At 40.3% G+C, this 12,865-nt stretch overlaps 1 protein-coding gene across 1 annotated transcript; it reads left to right on the top strand.

Annotated features, from left to right (window-relative positions):
• The first annotated feature begins 8,579 nt into the window (after positions 1 to 8,579).
• LOC115747084 (BTB/POZ and TAZ domain-containing protein 4) lies at positions 8,580 to 11,644 on the top strand. Its single transcript, XM_030683127.2, has 6 exons — positions 8,580 to 8,774; positions 9,493 to 9,795; positions 10,195 to 10,325; positions 10,428 to 10,734; positions 10,844 to 11,157; positions 11,358 to 11,644. The coding sequence occupies exons 2-6, from the start codon at positions 9,547 to 9,549 to the stop codon at positions 11,485 to 11,487; spliced, it is 1,131 nt and encodes a 376-aa protein (XP_030538987.1). The 5' UTR covers positions 8,580 to 8,774; positions 9,493 to 9,546; the 3' UTR covers positions 11,488 to 11,644.
• The last annotated feature ends 1,221 nt before the right edge of the window (positions 11,645 to 12,865 follow it).

Here is a 12,865-nt window from a genome sequence, read left to right as displayed (position 1 = left end):
AAAGGTAAAATAAAAAAGAAAGAGAAATATAAGAAAAAATACATGAATACTAAAATATATATCAAATATGCCCTTCTCGTGGGTTCTTCCCTTCTTTGTCTTTTCCACCCAATGCCCACACTATTATGAAAAATTATCTAAGTTAGCATCGATCACGCAACGTTAGAGTTGACTATGCCACATTAGCAATATCCCATCAAAATTGGCCGGATGGACTAAAGTGGCACAAATGCAAAAGTCTAGAACTCAAATTGCAATATATATATATATATATTTAGAATTGAATTGCCACTATAGCAATAGGTTTAAGACTTTTTTGTTGATTCTCCAACCTAATTTTCTATATTAAAAAAATTAACAATCTTATTTCAAAACCCCAAGTTTCTCAAAATTTTCAACTCAAAGCCTACTCTTAGTTTTTTTTTTTTTTTATCATATCTACTTCCTCTCGGGGCCCGAGCTATAAGGAGGTGTTAAATGGATCTTCTTAGAGCAACAATCTATGCTTTGCAGCAAAAGTGCCGTAAAAGTCCTAAACCTATTGCATTAGTGCTAATTTAGTCCTAAATTTTTTAATGGTGTAATTTTAGTTCTAAACCTTTTACTAGAGCCAATTTAGCCATTCCAGCTAATTTTGATTGGACATTGTTGATGTGGACGTCGTATGGTGTACGTGGCACGGTTGACGCTAACGTGGGCATTTTTATGTAATATTTTATTTTATTTAAATTTCTTTTTTTTTTTTTTTTTAAGGTTTCCTTTAGTGTGTCAGTCATGGTTGGCGAGTGTAGGCAAGATTAGCCTTCACCGGCCACTGGAGGAAACCTGGAAAAAAGACAAGAATAAAAAAAAGAATAAAATAAAAATAAAACATTATTAAAATATCATATCAACATGTTTACGATAGTGCGGCCGTGCCACGTAGGCCGTACGGTGTCCACATCAACAATATTTGGCCAAGTTTGGCAGGAATGATTGAATTGGCTCTAGATTACGAAAATTTGGGATTAAATTGGCACAAATACAATAGATTTAAGATTTTTTTTTACACTTTTTCCCATGCTTTGCCCAAGCCATATGATCTTTGCTCACATTAGGGGTGAGTAATTCTAAGTTCCACACAGGTTTCACTTAAAACCTGGAACGTACCTATTGAAATAGGTTTCTTATTTTTTTGAAACTTGAAACCTATCCTATAAGGGTTTAGATCGCCTAACATTGGGATTTCCATAACATGTGTGACATTACTCAAATCAGGTCGTTCAAATGAAAATGGATGGCTTGATATGAGCCACGTCGTTTATTGAAAGGGAGGAAAAAAATGTGGGCGAGAATTTTTTTGGGGTTTGAAAAATTTTGAATCCCAAACATAGCTCAAATTAGAACGTCCATTTTCATTTGAATGGCTTAATTTGAGTAATGTCACACATGTCAAGGAAATTCCAATGTTAGGCGATCCGGATCCATCCTACATATCATAGAATGTGGAACCTAAGGGCGCGTATGGCAACACTGCTGCTTCAGAAATCAACTTCAGGTCAGAAATTGATTTTTCCACTTTTACTTAGAAGCAGAAATTGATTTTTTTACTTCTACTCCAAAAATTGATTTTTGATTAGAGAAATGGTTGAAAATTTCTAATCACAAAATCTTCTACAACGAATTATTGTTGGCGGCCGAAAAATTTTGTTTCGTTTTTAATTTTTTAACAATAAATTTTATTCTCCGTCAGCTAGAGATGGAGACTTGGCTGCTGCGGCGGTGGTTAGCAATGGCAAGGGATGTTCGGCGGCTGGTGGTTGAAGGCGGTGGTTCGAGACGACGGAGGGGGGCAATGGGCAAGCGGTGGTCATGGGGGCGACAACGATTGGCGCGCGGGGTGGCAGTAGGTGGAAGTCGTGAGAGGGCAGCTGGTCGCGACCCGTGGGGGGCGGTAGTGGGCGACAATGGTCGACGGTGGGCGAGGATTAGCCGTAGGGGGGGGACAACCGTTTTAGGTGACGTGGGGGGTCGGCGGTCGGCGGTGGGTAGTGGCGGCGGTCGGCGGTGGTTTCCAGTGACGGTGGAGGAAATAAAAATGAATTAGGCAAGAGTGTTGTTGGAGATTCTTACCACCTCCATTTGTGCACTTTTAGGTTCCATTACACTAATATGCCATTTAGAAATGGAAACTCGGATTAGTGGTTTTAGATTACACACTCATCATCAAATACTATGAAATACCGCAGGATTGCATGGAGACATATTCTAAGAAAAACACAAAATGTTACAAGTTCCAAGTTCCAAGTTATAAGTTTCACTTATCCGGAACCTACTTGTCGAAATAGGTTTCTCAATTTTTGAAACCTGGAACTTACTTTGCAAACCTCGATCCTCTGCAATGCCAACTATTCATTCCCGGTCCATCTGTTGCCTCGCTCAAGCACGCCCAGCCTAGTGTTTTCGGTCCATGCCCAGCGCAAGTTCAGGGTCACAACCCGTACCAACCCGATGCGCGGATTCGAGGGTCCAACACGAGGGGTAACGAAGTAGTTTTCACATTTCGAATTAAATAGACACGTTCGAGAAATCAAAGCACTCTTTAGTGTTGGGGCATAGCAAAGCTGCCTTTATTGTTCTTTTTGGCAGGGAACTAGGTCGAGAGAGACGGAAAGATTGGGTCACGAAAGAAAGCAATCGATGAAGGAGCGTCTCCACGTGCGAAAGGCTGGACAAACCCTTTGAAGACTTTTGCTCACAGAAAGAGATGTTCTATGATCAATTTACGAGGGGGGAAAAAGGAAAAGGAGTAGGAACTAGGAAGAGCTTGGAGACGCTCCTCCTCTATCCAGCCACAAAGTTGTCACCCACTAAGCATTTTTAAGATATGGAGCAAAGTGTTTGAATAAACAATCATCTGCAATGGGGGCCGTTCTGGCTTGGGAGTAGGTGCTGGGGGACTAGAAACTTTGACTCTGATGCTTCACAAGCCCGAGATGGTCTAGCAGCTTTGACTATTATTATCATGCTCTGCTGCACGCCCCATGCTAATTAAGCAGACTATAGGGGAAAAGATTCGTTAAAGAGGATCAAACTTTACAAATCTTTACAGCGACTTTTTAACTCTGCTTTAGGTGGATAAATTTTCAAATTCATCGAATGATCCACGAACTTTTTTGGTTCTATAAGAGGTAAAAGGGAGGTTGTGCATGTGAAATAAATTGGGGGTAGAACTTGCTCTAATATCATGTTAGAATGCTCAACCCAAAAGCTTAAATTAATAGGTAGCGAGAGAGAACGTCCTTATGAAGTTGAATATGTGACATGAACTTAATAATAGTCTTGTCACCCGACTTAGTCGGTTTGCGAGGACGGGATCACCCGCACATTTTGATAGGTTCTATCCATTTGAGAACTAGGGGAGATTTACTAAAAAACCCTTAAACCTGTTGCAATTGTGTCAATTCAATCATAAATTTTGTTTTGGCCGATGCAAGATTAAACCTTTGCAATTGCGACTGAATAGCCTTTTGCAATTGTGCCAATTCAGTTTTAAACCTTTTACGGTTGTGCCAATTTAGGCCAACCGTCCATCCGACGACATAATAATTTTTCTTTTCTTTTTCTTTCTTCTTCTTTCTTCCTTCTTCTTCCTCCAGCCGGTCGCCTTAAAAAAAAAAAAATTAAAAAATTTTAGTAAAATAGTATGTCGTTGGATGGACTGAATTGGCACAATTGCGAAATGTTTAGAATTGACTTTGCACAATTTCAATAGGTTTTGGATTTTTTTAGTAATTTTCTATGCTAACCGGTTAATTCATTCCCTCTTGTGAAAATAAGAGGCTCCGCTGATTATAAGTAACCGAAAGAAAATGAAATTCATTCATCTTCACCTAATTTTTTTTCTTTGGGCAAAATTTTGTGCTTCCTTGAACTTCCATCGTGCACCACTGCCTGGGCTGATCTAAACTTAGGTAGCTTGTAAAAAGTAAGGCCAACCTATTAAGATCTTTGCTAGAGAGAGATAATCGAGACTCTTGTATAGCTTTGCGACATGTAAATATCTCTAACAACATGTGCAACAAAACATATGAGTCACGGCGCAACGCGGGTACAATTTAGCTAGAGCTATACCAAATGACACCCGAGGCTCTTGCGAGCATCCAATAATCCTCCGATGAATCTCGAAATCACTATCCTAAGTTGAGAACATTTTGCGGGGTCCCGATAATTGCGGGGGGGTCTTATTAACAAGCGTCCCCGAGACGTTTACTAATCATGCCCGGTAAGGGAATATTTTTGTTCGCAGTGTATCGATCGTGCATATCACGAGGGCAGCCAATGTACCGAAAATCGATTGCTTAGCAAGTTGCCCGGGCCGGTAATTAGTGGATGTGATGAAGCATGATGCCTCTTTTTTCAACAAGTGATCATTTTGATTGTTGGGCTCCGGCTCATCTCAGCAAAGTCTTATGGATCAATGTGGTTGATAGCTTGGTGTAGTAGACCCGGGCCACTAGTGGGCCTTTGCTCGTTGTGACTTCATGATGTTTTCCGGTGAAAGAAGACGAAGGAAGAAAAAAAAAAAAAAAACACACTACGGCTCTGAAGTGTTAAATCACATTGCACAGGAGCACGTCCACTGTAAAACAGTCCTTGTACAACAAAATCAAACGTATTGAGCTCACCGACTTCGGTTATTGTCGTTAGTCTCGCTCACATACTGACGAAGGCAAGACATAGATTGTTACGGCTCAATGAAAATCGAATTTGCGCAAACCAAATCAAGCCGGCTTACAGAATGATCTCTAGCAGATCGGCATATAAAATTTCTTATGCTGACTAGGCTTGGACGAAGATTTGTAAGTGATATTTCCGTTTCGATTGATCGCATGAAACTCGACATAATAGTCTTCGAGGGTTATGTGTTGCTATACCCAATTTAATTTCATATGTCTATATTTGTGGGCCAATAAGTCAATTTAGTTATGTTTATAATTGTGTAAGGACGGAAGGTTCGTGGGGGAGGTACGGAAATGTTGGGGGATCAACGGGGAGGCTGTGTGGACATGATTTCATCATTGCTCCATTTTGCTTTCTTTTTTCTCTAGCAATTCCCCACCCAAAAAAGATTATAAAAAAAATCTTAAATTTATTATCAGACTATCAATTCAATCTTGAATTTTTTTATTTTGACTAACGTAGTCTTAAATCTTTTGATAATTTATCAATATAGTCATTCCGGATAATTTTAACCAGCAATTGCTGACATAAACGTCGGCTATCTTATATGGTATAGTTAGTCCTGGAATGGATAATTTTTTTTATGCATTTAAAAAAAATATATACATTTTTGAATTTTTTTTTGTTTTTTGTTTTTTCTTCTTCCTTTATCGGTCGCCATTGGTATCGGCCACGAGCAAGGCCCAAGAGGGTCGGCCTCGCTTGCCTCGCCCAAGGCCGATGACCGGAGGAGGAAGAAGAATTGAAAAGGAAACTCAAAATAGTTGTAGAAAATGTAAAAAAGAATTGTCCACGTTAGCGCGCTACCGATCTTCACAAAGGATGCCACCAACGGTGGGGAGGCAAATGGGTGGCGGCAGCCGGAGGAGTACCGCGACGGCTAGGGTTTATACATGGTGCCCTGTGCTGGTGGATTGTGGATGTAGAAAGGAAAACAGAGGAAAGAGATAAAAGGAAAGCAAAAAAGAAGACAAAGCGAAAATTGGGGAAAAAACATTTCAACCGTTGATAAGCTGATGTAAAATCATATAAGGAAAATAAATTTAGGAATAAATTAAGAGAATCCTTATCCGAAAGAGTCACCAAGAAAATGAAGCCCCGTAGAATCCAACCTAAAGGAAACTGTGCTCATTTTTTCTATTTTCTATTTATTTTTCCTTTTTTTTTTTTGTATTAAGCGTACTCAAAGACGTCTTCATCGATATCTCCACAAATCTCCAACTTTGATTCATAACCTTTCACGATTATGAGCCTTATTCTCACAAAGAAATGATTGTTTGAATGAATGAGGGATTAGACAGGAATATCGTTGACGATAGAGGATCTCATTTCCCAAGATTATGCTCAAGTCCGATTGGAAGACGAGGTCAATGCCTTTGAAATTCGAAATCCGTGGGGTTAAAATAATCAATTAGAAAAGTAACATACGGTAATTGGAGAAAAATATTCATTGATGCATCAAATTCAAGCAATTAGAATGGCAAACCGAGGTAGATTGATTGGTGGACATGAGGCCCTAAATGGCCCCGCGTGCTAGAAAACAAATGTAATTCCACTCATGATTGCATTGCTGAAATAACACGAGAAACACGTTCTCCTTTGCCTTTTCTAACTTTTTTTTTTTAAATTATTTCCTCTATTTTAATCCTTTATTTGACTTTGAGGCCATTTCGCTTGCTAGTTGCAAGTGGTGGGACGTACGTCGGACAAGCCGCACATGCATGCACCGACAAGCTACAATGTATATAATAATCTCATGTGATCCGCACTAAGGCCTTTGAATATTGGCATGGATGTCGTACACAGCGATTAGAAGCACAAATTATAGAGATTGTGACTTAATATATAACGTGATCTGTGAACATTTAATTTATTCTATCTGGTCTCTAAATTTTTGGTATATCTTTAATTTAGCTCTTGAATTATATGAAGGTATTTAACGTTGCCCTTCAATTAATTCAACATTAGGGATGATATTGAACATTTCATATAAATTAGAGGCTAAATTGAACACATAAAAGTTCAAAAATCATATCGAATAAATTAAAAGTTCAAGATTCATATTATTATTATTATTTTTTTTTTTGGATAGTCGAGGTATCCGGGCCAATTTGCGTACACCTCGACTATTCTTCTGAGGAGATTAGCACAAGAACTCACCGCCATGGCCCCACATTTAAATTACAGGTGCTTAGGCGAGAAATCGAATCGGGGACTAGTGTGCCTAATCACATAATTCCAAGCGCGTGCTAACTAACTGAACCACTCATGGATGAATTCAAGATCCATATTATTTATTGAGCTAAAATTCAAAGATCAATTAAATAGGTTAAAAATCTATGAATGATGTTACTGGTTGAGCCAGAGCTTAAATATCATCTTGCCGAGATATATTACCGTCCGCTAATGTCCTGTCGTAAATCAAGTTGCCGTCCTCCCCGATTCCCAACCGTGCATGTCTCAATCGAAAGGAAACCGCCTATTTTATAGCCGCCAGCTAAAATTTTGTCATTTTTTCACTCTGAAAGTACACACTAAAAATATCCGGTGGCAGCCCGTCAACCGGTCAAATCACCCCCCGCACACCACTGCGGTGGTGGGTCCCTGTCCAGCAAAACGCCCGTACGTAAATTTGAGACAACCTCTGTTTAGCTGGAATTTCGATCCTCCTTCAGATCATCTCCCACTTCATGGGTCCCACAGAAAAATCTGTCTTTATCCTTTCATCGAATTTTCTATTTCTCTTCTTTCATATTATAATTTCGAGTTGATCCCTTGCTCCCATCCTTATGTTATGATTTTCGAACTTTTAATTTCGATCGATATGATCTTTAAATTTTGGTTAATGGGTAATATAATTCATGAATTTTTACTTTGATCAATATAATCCATAAACTTTTGAAACGTATTCAATTTAGTTCTTAAACTGTGTTAATATTCTCAATAGAGTTTTTCATTAATTCAAGTTTAGAAATGATATTAAACAATTTTTTTTATAGTTCGCAGACTAAATTGAACATATTATAGTTCGAGAATTATATTAAATAAATTAAAAATCATGGACCACATTGTACGTTTAGCTAAAGTTTAAGATCTCATTGTATATTAAATTAAAGTTTTTTTTAGTTGGAAAATCAAAGTTTAAAGACCAAAAAACTTTGATTTAATATGCGCGTTTTCTTTGTATTTTTTTAATTATAGAAGGAAATGCGAGTAATTAAGGAGCACGGGAAAGGACCGACGTGAGGATCTCGGGCAATCGAGCGGGGGTTTTAGTTGGTGGCCGTTGGTCGATCGCGAAAACGCGGGAGAGCGCGTGAAGGGGAAGGGATGGACCGCCAAAAGAAAAGATAATCCCCAAAAAAAAAAAAAAAAATTTACGAAAGACCCCAATTTCTTGATTTCTTCTTCTTTCTGTTTCGATTGTTTGATCTGATGTGTGTCTGAATCGGCAGCGTGATCTTCTTCTTCTTCTTCTCTCTCGCTCGCTCGCTCTGACCTTCCGATGCTCGTGGCGGGTTTCTTGTTTTTCTGCCAGAGAGAGAGAGAGAGGAGAAAGACTGACAGGTAGGAAACACGAGACATTGACGTTTGACGTGGTCCTTTTCTACATAAGCTGATCGAAACCTGTCTCGAAGAATTCCAGTTGGGTTGAGCAATCCTTCAATCTCTCTCTTGGGTTTGTTGATTTCAAGATAATTAACAGAAACTGCACGACCAAGTTAACACCTTTGCATGTTGGGGATCGGTTCTTGATTCTTCTTATATCTAGGGGGATAAACCCAGAAGCTGTTTCTTGGCAGAGAAGCTGTTTGCTTGCTCGTCTCCTCCTGATAATTTTCCACATCTCCTTCGGCATTGGCCCCATTTTCCCCCATTCCTTGCTGGCGAGTAGGCTGGCTTGTGCCCGCTTCCGGAGATTTATAGAAGCGGAAGGTGTGCGGAGATTCGGAGCGAATTGAGTTCGGGATCACACCGAGTTGAATCTGTTCTCGTTTTGCGTTTGGGTTTCTTGTTTCTTCCCCGGTGTCTCTCCGGATCCGAACTTGGAGGTATGTGATCCTTTCATCCGCCAGAGAGAATGGGATTTGATTAGAGTTGGGTTCGAGAACCGGGACTTTTCTTAAAGTTTTGCTTGTGATGATACCCCAAGATTCTTGAGGGATTTAATCGGATGAAAATTCACATTTTTTGGGCTGGTAATGGTGATGTTCTTATGTGACTATTCATTTGAGCAGTCAAAAATCTTGTGGGAGTTACGGAAGTGACTGTTCTGATCCTCTCAAAACTGAAACATTTTGTCAGATTTGGACAACATATGGCTTAATTGGGCTTAGTGATTAGCAATATGATCATTTTTGAGAGAACCCCTAACTTGGTTCTGCAGTTACTAGCTCCACCATAATCTGTCCTGGATTTCTACCTTAGATGTTTCTCCTCTGTAACTTTAGTCTTGGTTTGATGGTAGACAACAGAATCTACTCATTAATGAATTGGCAATAGGATCTGCCAATTACCAATTTCCTATGACAAGCCTTTCTTGTCCATATGGACAATAGCTTTATGTATGGCATAAGTGATGATCTACCCGCTTCATTCACAGCTGAAGAAACATAATTAGATGAATTATCATCTAAAGTGCTTCGGTTAGAAATTTGACTTTTAGGTACAGTTTCCGCGATCACATGCTTACTTAACCAAGGTTAATGTTTGTTGAGCATCTTGTGGTTTGCTTGTGTGAAGTGACTAAAGCATCTTGAATTTTAACAGGAACTGCGACCAAGTCCGTTTCCATTTGTTCGGAGGAAAAACAATCAGAAACAGATGGTAGGGATCGACAGAAACAGTGATGATTCATCGCTCAATGCACGGGCTGGTCCCCCAGTGGCACCTCCTTTACCTGGTCCGCCCATGACCAAATGGGCGAGGAAGGGAGTGCCTCAAGGAGCCGATTGCTGCGTCTCAACAACTGCGATCGATCTATGGGACCGACTTTTTGATGAAGGCTATAAAGCAGATGTCCGAATTCACACTGATGATGGTGGTGTCGTCTATGCACATGCTTGGATAGTTGTAAGAACTCACAATCCAACCTTGTTCAATTCAAACCATAAAATCTTTCTGGAAATAATGAGTCTGTCACTTTCCATCCTAAATTGCTATGCTGGAATTTCACTACTCTCTGTGTTGACAATCTGAAAATTTCTTATTGTGATCATGAAAGCCAAAATTCTCACATTCTAAATGAAACTTTGTGTCATCGATGTTTTACCTTTCTGGAAAACTTTGGCATGAAGATAATTCACCCTTTTATGATCGTTACTTAGGTTGTGAAATTGTCATGTCACGAGAGTGGATCTGATTCTTTATAAACACGAAAATTGATATCTTCAATGATTGAGGCCACGTTGGTGTGAAGTGGTGTGACTTTGTACTTCTAAAACTCATCACCAATTCGCCATTCTTTTGCAGAGCATGGCTTCTCCAGTAATGAAAGGCATGCTAAAGAAATCCAAAAGAAAGGGTCGTTATCAAGTATTATCAATCGGTGGAGTTCCTCATGATGCTGTTCGTGTTTTTGTTCGATTCCTGTACTCCTCCCGGTAAATATATCTCCCTTGCTGTCGCTTCAAGGATAGTGGAAACATTTTAGACTTCCTACTTACGGTATTCTATTCTAAGCATCGCTTCTGTTTTATGTGTAGTTATCAAAACCAAGACATGGCCGAGTTCATCGTGCCTTTACTGGTGCTCTCACACTCGTTCATGGTTCCTCGGCTCAAGCAAATCTGCGAGCAGCAACTCGAGCAAGGTCTACTTAACATGGAGAATGTCATTGACATCTTTCAGCTTGCATTGCTCTGTGATGCTCCTCGTCTTGGCTTCATCTCTCACCGCATGATCGTGAAGAACTTCAAGGATGTGTCAGCCACCGAAGGGTGGGCAGCAATGAAGCAGAGTTTCCCCTTACTAGAAAAAGAGCTACTAGAGTGTGTCATCGAGGAAGACAATGTAAGCATTGGAACTAATTGTCTGTTGTCACATCATTTTTTTCCCTACTTTTGGTTCTATTAGACAAAAAGAACAGAAGGGAAAATCATTTTGGTGTTTAATTTTGCAGAGAACAAAGGAGAGGATCAGAAGGAAGAATGAGAGGAAGATCTATTTGCAGCTATACGAAGCGATGGAAGCTCTTGTTCATATTTGTAGAGACGGGTGTCAGACGATTGGGCCTCATGACAAAGTCTTCAAGAAGGACCAGCCGCCGTGCAGCTTCGAGGCTTGCAAGGGCTTAGAATTGCTGATCCGCCACTTTGCGGGCTGCAAGTTACGGGTTCCGGGTGGTTGCATCCACTGCAAGCGAATGTGGCAGCTGTTGGAACTGCACTCCCGTCTCTGTGCCGATTCAAATGTTTGCCGAGTCCCCTTGTGTAGGTATGTTCCTTGCAACGAAATTTATCCTCTTTCGTTTCGGCCAAATTATGTCGGCACATGTTTTGTTTACACAAACCCTCGTGTTCACTTGGTTCCAAAAGTGTTGTTTCGCTCTAAACTTGCGTCTTTTCAATTTACTGAACGACAAATTGTAAGGCCAATCACAGTCTTTACCAAATAGAAGTTTTTCCAATTTGTAGGAACTTCAAGGACAGGATCAAGAAACAGAACAAAAAGGACGAGACCAAGTGGAGAATACTTGCGAGAAAGATCTTGAGGACGAAGACCATCGGGGTAGCGCCGTTTTTCACATCGGCATGTGGGTGCTAGTTAGGAAAGCAAATCCCGGGCTTCTGTGGGATGTCGATCCGAGTGTAATATGTAATGTTCATATGCAATGAGAAGCCTGGCATTGAATTTGGGTTGTTCTGGATGCATCTTGATTGCCAGAATCAGAAGGATAGGAAAAATAGTTCGCATTCTCTTACACGTCTCGACCTTTTCTGAATCTTGCAAAGCTGGACTGAACATATTTCATAATCTGTTAACAATTAAAAAGTTGACACCAATGTAAGTGACAGGTTCACATGACGTTCAGTACACGTTGTAACGGGTTTGAACATAAGGAATTCCAACAGCAATCTCTTCCTATTCTTGTCTTGTGCCGGCCCTGCCGGGACGATTCGGTGTTACCCGTTAGGGAAATGATTCACATGTCCAGGTTTCTAAACTTCTGAAACTGAGTAGCCCGACTGCTGAACATCGTCCATAGCGAGACAGGAAACATAGATCACAGAAAACATGGTTCTTCAAATCGATCTGGAGGATTTCGGGATGTAAGAGCGTCAGAACTAACATTCATCCGTAAGTGCTTTGGTCAATGCGAAATTAACTAGTCAGAATTCAATGTAGTACTACTGCTTCGCCCTGCATCTGCCATGCATCTTCATGGATGAGAAGAGACCAACAAACAAATAATCCCCAGTTCAAATGCCAATTTCTGCCATGTAACTTGGACAGTGACGAGTGATTTCAGACGTTGCTGATAAGGACATAGCAGCAACTTCCAGCTCCAGGGACTCTTGAGATCCAAAACCAAAACGTAGCCATGCCAGAGAGAGAGAGAGGAAATGAATGAATTTAAAAAAAAAAAAAGATGGTGACCGGTCGGAAGCTACTCTTCTATCAGAGCCAGGTTTCGATCCTGGGTCGGAAGCTACTCTTCTATCAGAGCCAGGTTTCGATCCTGGGACCTGTGGGTTATGGGCCCACCACGCTTCCGCTGCGCCACTCTGATTTGTTAGTAATGGTTTGTCACAAATTTTATATAGCTTATGGAAAAGACTTATCCTCTTACCCCAGTCATTTGAATGTGCAGGACACCATTTGAAGACCATGAGCAAGGACCTAGTTACAGGAAATTCCAATTCAGGTTCGATAAATCATTGAAAGGTCATGCGTCGTATTCCTAGTCAACAACGTTTAATCTCACTCATTGACAGTGCTCATATATGAATAACTTCTTGTGCTTACGGATTTCGTCGCTCTCTCACATCTGGGCTGGTTCGAATTGCTTTTCCGTCGGCTTTTACAGCACCTAACATGACACATTATCTGGAACTTCATTTCGGAAACTTTGATTTTCTTGGACAACTCTCTTGATTGATGAGAGAAGAATATGCTATGACCATGGGCTGACTGATTTAGT

The sequence above is a fragment of the Rhodamnia argentea genome, chromosome 1 (genome assembly GCF_020921035.1).
Source record: "Rhodamnia argentea isolate NSW1041297 chromosome 1, ASM2092103v1, whole genome shotgun sequence".
Lineage (NCBI taxonomy): Eukaryota > Viridiplantae > Streptophyta > Magnoliopsida > Myrtales > Myrtaceae > Rhodamnia > Rhodamnia argentea.
The sequence above is the reverse complement of the archived record's forward strand: the minus strand, read 5'-3'. Positions and strand labels throughout refer to the sequence as shown.

Excerpts from the sequence above, each read along its gene's own strand:
- LOC115747084 (XM_030683127.2), top strand. The coding sequence starts at position 9,547 with ATGGTAGGGATCGACAGAAACAGTGATGATTCATCGCTCAATGCACGG. Across the intron at positions 9,796-10,194 it reads ATGCACATGCTTGGATAGTT|AGCATGGCTTCTCCAGTAAT; the intron begins GTAAGAACTCAC and ends ATTCTTTTGCAG. Across the intron at positions 10,326-10,427 it reads CGATTCCTGTACTCCTCCCG|TTATCAAAACCAAGACATGG; the intron begins GTAAATATATCT and ends TTTTATGTGTAG.